We start from the raw sequence: 4584 nt of genomic DNA, 5'->3' as shown, positions 1-4584 counted from the left end.
ACCCCGTGAGAACCTTTTGTGCCGAGAGGTCGTGGGAGTTATGTTTTGTATTGCAGACTACATATTTGAAGCTCCGATTGGACGTCCGGTTGTATGTGAGACTACAAAACCACTTTTGGCGCATTTTTGTAGTCTCTGGGACCATTGTTTGCTCATTTGCGGGCTCAATTCTTCGTCTTATCTATCTTTTATTTTTTTTAGTCTGGGGCGTATGCTATACGTGTCTACAACAGTATTTTCGTGAATTTATCGATTGTGTGTCTTGTCCTAGTCCGCATGGCGGTTTTACTTTTATTGCTTATCGTGGGAATTGACTATTGTAGTGGCTTGTAGTCAGTGGCTGAGTGTGCGGGCCGCGTCGGTTTGGATTCCGATTCCCCTAGAATCGGTTTACTGTTCAGTCGTTGTATAGGGCTCTCTGGTGATCGAAAATTGCCAGCGTTGAACAGGGGGTATACCCCTTATAGCCCAAATTACCTCCACTGTAACGGGAGCACCCTCCTTAAATGGAAGGTCCACCGATCCAAATCTTACCACCATCAGCAAATAGGAGCTATTACCTCTCATGTCAATAATTACCGTTTGTGAATAGGGACTAATTCCAGATATGTAGTGTGGTCTCTGCACGGCATGATCCTTTCAAGATCTCGGGCCAATGGCACTGTCAGGCATCCCCCGGCTGTGTGTGGAATTGCGCCGATGGCAAGTACCCTGCTGCCTACGGCACAAGATTGGTAAGTTACATACGAGGCATAGTACTGGCAGCATTGAGGCCTCAGCCTGACGACGTGCATCTCAGCTACAGTATGCATGTGCACTGACTCGATAGTAATGCTACCCAAGTGTAGTACTGAAGTAAATAGTGTATTGTGTATTGAAATAACTGTACTTGACACAGAGTATAGGATGATTGAAGGTTCTAGCCACACAGAGTTATGTTTGAGAGTTACGAACTTATATGATTTAGTATCACTGAGATCAACATATAATAACTAGGAGTATTCTTGATGCCGCGCAGCGCCCGGGAGGCTAGAAAGACTATTTACCTACTTGTAGAACCCTTGCCACTCATTTACCTTACGAGGAATCGGACCTGGCATGCCGCGCAGCGCCGAATACTTCCCAAGTTCCTGGACTCTGATTGGCTCCTGCCTTCTATGACATAGGCTCTCTGCAGGTTCACCCGGTCTGCAGAGCCATTACATCATTTGTATCTGGAATTGATTGCAGGCTGTAGAAGGGCCGAAAAATTTGTGAAAAATGTGGGAAATCCATAATATATTCAGAGCTCTATAGCAAATCAAGGAATATACAAGATGATCTTGAGAGGTCTAGTGAAATTCAAATAATACTTCAAGAAAGATAGGAATATTGATCCAGCTCTATGATATACAATGTAAAATAGGGAATATCTTATGCCCAGCTCAGGACTCGTAACCAGCCATGCACAGCATTGGCCCACTCCCCCCCAAGTTATACAGGATTGCGGCGAATGGTACACAGAGCTAGTTCTCTCTGTTCTGAATATCCCCCGTTTGCGAAGCAAGGCATCCTTAGCGACTGAACCGTTTGTTGAAATATTCCAAGCAAACGGAAGATGAGCGCGTTTGCCCCAGGCGGTCAGTTGCCCGAAGGGCAATCGCCTACAGTACATCGAGTAGATACAGCGAATATATATGAATTTTCTTATCACCTTATCAGTTGGGCCCGCCTGCGGCGGTCCCCCTTGACCACGCGCAACAAGGCGCGAGCTCGCAAGCTTGATCCCGACTCCCGAAAGCCAACACCGTTAGTATATCTGTCGGCATTATTGACTTCCATTGTATTCAATTTTACTGAGTTACTCTCGATCTAGATGCGAACATCAAAGTTAGCAATTCCGTTCCAGAACACCTCTGAGGTGGTACTGGAGAACCTGCTCAGAGCAAATACTGCCATGCCCAACAGTCAGCTTTCGCTTGCTTTCCCCCAAAATTCAGATTGTCCAGCACATCGTCTCCCACCAGAGACGTTCGGCAACGTGTTTCAATGTTTCCTCGGCGACCACTACAGTGATAGTCTGCTCCCAGTCACCCATGTCTGCCGCTATTGGCGGGAGGTTGCACTGGGCTACCCGAGCTTATGGCCCAAGCCTGCGAGCTCTCACACTGACCTAGTTGAAACCATCATACAGCGCAGCAAAAACTTGGACCTGTTTTTGATACAGTTTTCAAGAATGGTGACCAAAAGAAGTCCTACAAACTTTATGAAGAAGCTATGAAGAGCAAGCTGACTGATGTCGGACGAGCCACCTCTATGACATTGGCAACTAACTCCCCTGAATTTCACTTGTATGCCATGAATGAGCTTCGGAGAAATGCACCACTTCTAAAGTGCCTGGATGTCCATTGCATGAAGCTCATGACATCCTCCAACATAAATACGCTACAGGGCTACTTCCCCAAGCTTTATCTGTATCTTGGTCAATGCACTCTGGACGAGCTCCCTGGTTTCTTCCAAAACCTGACCTCCCTCCATCTGTCTTGCATTGATTGTCTGATGCTGGTAAACGTTCATTAAGGCACTCCTCTGCTTCGGAAGCTGGACCTCAGTAGCTTCAAGTTCGACCCTTGAGAGAAAAGTTCTGTGAAGCAGCATCACCTAGAGGAGTTTCACATGTGCAGTTTTAATACCTCTGCTTGGATGCATTTCATGTCCCACCTGCTTATCGACCATCCAGTCACCCTAATTATGCGATCTCCCTGGCGGGAAATAGATTCCACGGAGGTGCCGTCCGCTTTCCGTCGGTTCCTCACTGGGGACGGAAGGGTGGTGCCAAGGCTCGCGGAAGTCCATGCCGGCGATGACATAATTTGCGTATTTTCGCCTCTCGTCCCTGCCCTTGGTTTCGCCCCTGCATTGTATGGCCCCACCTGGTTTCGTATGGATTTGGACGGTGCTGATTATCCGCAGAATTGGGTTCATTACCTGCCTCTAGGGGATGTTACGACACTATGCCTCCACGAGCACATGGTGGGTCATAGTGCAACCTTGATTTCTGGGAGAGGGGTGAACTTCCCAGAAAATTCAAGACTATGACAGCAATCCAGTGGCTGGAGGTGACCGATAAGGTCGCCCAGTACCTCATCCCGCATTTTGTGACCGAAGAGCGTTCAATAGACCTCACTCGCCCCTCTTTGTTCCCATGTCTCAAGGGCATTAAGTTATGTACGGAAGCGAACTCTCCGGGATGGGGCATATAGTGCTTCGCGACCGTGTTCTAGGTGACCTGGAAACTTACCCGAGGGAGCGCTATGAACAAGAGGGACGCAATCGAGGAGCTGTTGCGCCATCCGGGACGATCCCGAGTGATGAGCTACGCGCGACATTCCAACATCTCGTGGGGCAGTTACACTTATCTGATTTGCCCATGGAGAGCTCCCGATGCCCCGAGGCTTACACTGGGAAATTGTAGTAGTAGTCATAAAAAACTAGGCACTACGGTATGGCGAAGACCTCATTTTCCTAAATATCAATACTCTTCGTGTATGTCCGCCAGATAATGTCTACGACAACCTTATGTGCATTCTATATAAACTGATTTACAAACGATGCCTCCAAACACGTTGGTGCTGTCAATGCTGTAAGTTGAAGTACTATCATACAACTGGTAACTTAAATGTTCGCGATTACAGTGAATACATAGTCTGTACTAATTCGGGAAGGCGCGGTTGCCAGGACGTCAAACAGGAGCAAACATTGGACTTATAAATGGACGCGCACCCAAATATAACCTTGTTGTTCGCAGCCACACGCCCAGCTGCGACACCAAAGCCACATCCAAGAGTAAATTAACCAGCGATTATTGAAGAGTCCATTTACGCACTCTTGCCATAGGTGATTGCTCTCATCGCTTTCTCTGACGTGGCAATCGCTCATGAAGGGAATATAATTCAGCGGTTCTAACGATTCGCAACCACACCATACCCTGCCATTTACGCAGGGATATTCTCCATCCCCATCTACTAACACGTTATTTAGAACTCCTTTTCTTATCCAGAGACCGAAGGCCTCGCGGCCTGGCTTCAATTGACATATCTTTTGTTGGTCATTAACCATTAATTACTCTCGGGTGCCATCATGACCGAGGTAAACGCGCCTGCCGTTGACAATATGCGCCGTCTATCCGACCAAATCCCGGCAGAGTGTCTTTGTGACATCTTCCGCTCCCTTGTCGCCGATGGTTACAGCGACAGTCTCCTCGCGGCCACACACGTCTGCCGCTTCTGGCGGTACGTCGCGCTGGGCGACGCCACCCTCTGGCGAAGGCCGTCCAATTGTAACCCTTGCCTACTTGAGGAAATGCTTCCAAGAAGCAAGAACTACACACTGGATCTTGTCATAGACCAGCGGTACAGCCCGGAAGGGCTGAACCCTTCTCCGCCCGACAACCCTATAGCGGATCCTCAGCTGGGCCTACTCTGGTCGGGTGCTGTCATGGTCAAGCTGGGAAATATCCGCCGTGCCCGCTCTCTCGTCATCGACGCCAACGCCGATGCGATAATCAAGCTCGCCGCGTTAGCCGAGTACAACGGGCTTGCGAGG

The 4584-nt window shown here is 48.6% G+C and overlaps 1 protein-coding gene across 1 annotated transcript; it reads left to right on the top strand.

Moving 5' to 3' along the window:
• Positions 1–4119: 4119 nt before the first annotated feature.
• Positions 4120–4565, top strand: GLOTRDRAFT_123732 (uncharacterized protein; the record flags this gene model as incomplete). Its single annotated transcript, XM_007862286.1, has 1 exon — positions 4120–4565. A coding segment is annotated over one exon (446 nt), but the record flags the coding sequence as incomplete, so codon positions are not given.
• Between the last annotated feature and the right edge of the window lie 19 nt (positions 4566–4584).

The sequence above is a fragment of the Gloeophyllum trabeum genome (assembly GCF_000344685.1).
Source record: "Gloeophyllum trabeum ATCC 11539 unplaced genomic scaffold GLOTRscaffold_00001, whole genome shotgun sequence".
NCBI classification, from domain to species: domain Eukaryota; kingdom Fungi; phylum Basidiomycota; class Agaricomycetes; order Gloeophyllales; family Gloeophyllaceae; genus Gloeophyllum; species Gloeophyllum trabeum.
This window is presented reverse-complemented; position numbering and strand designations above follow the sequence as displayed.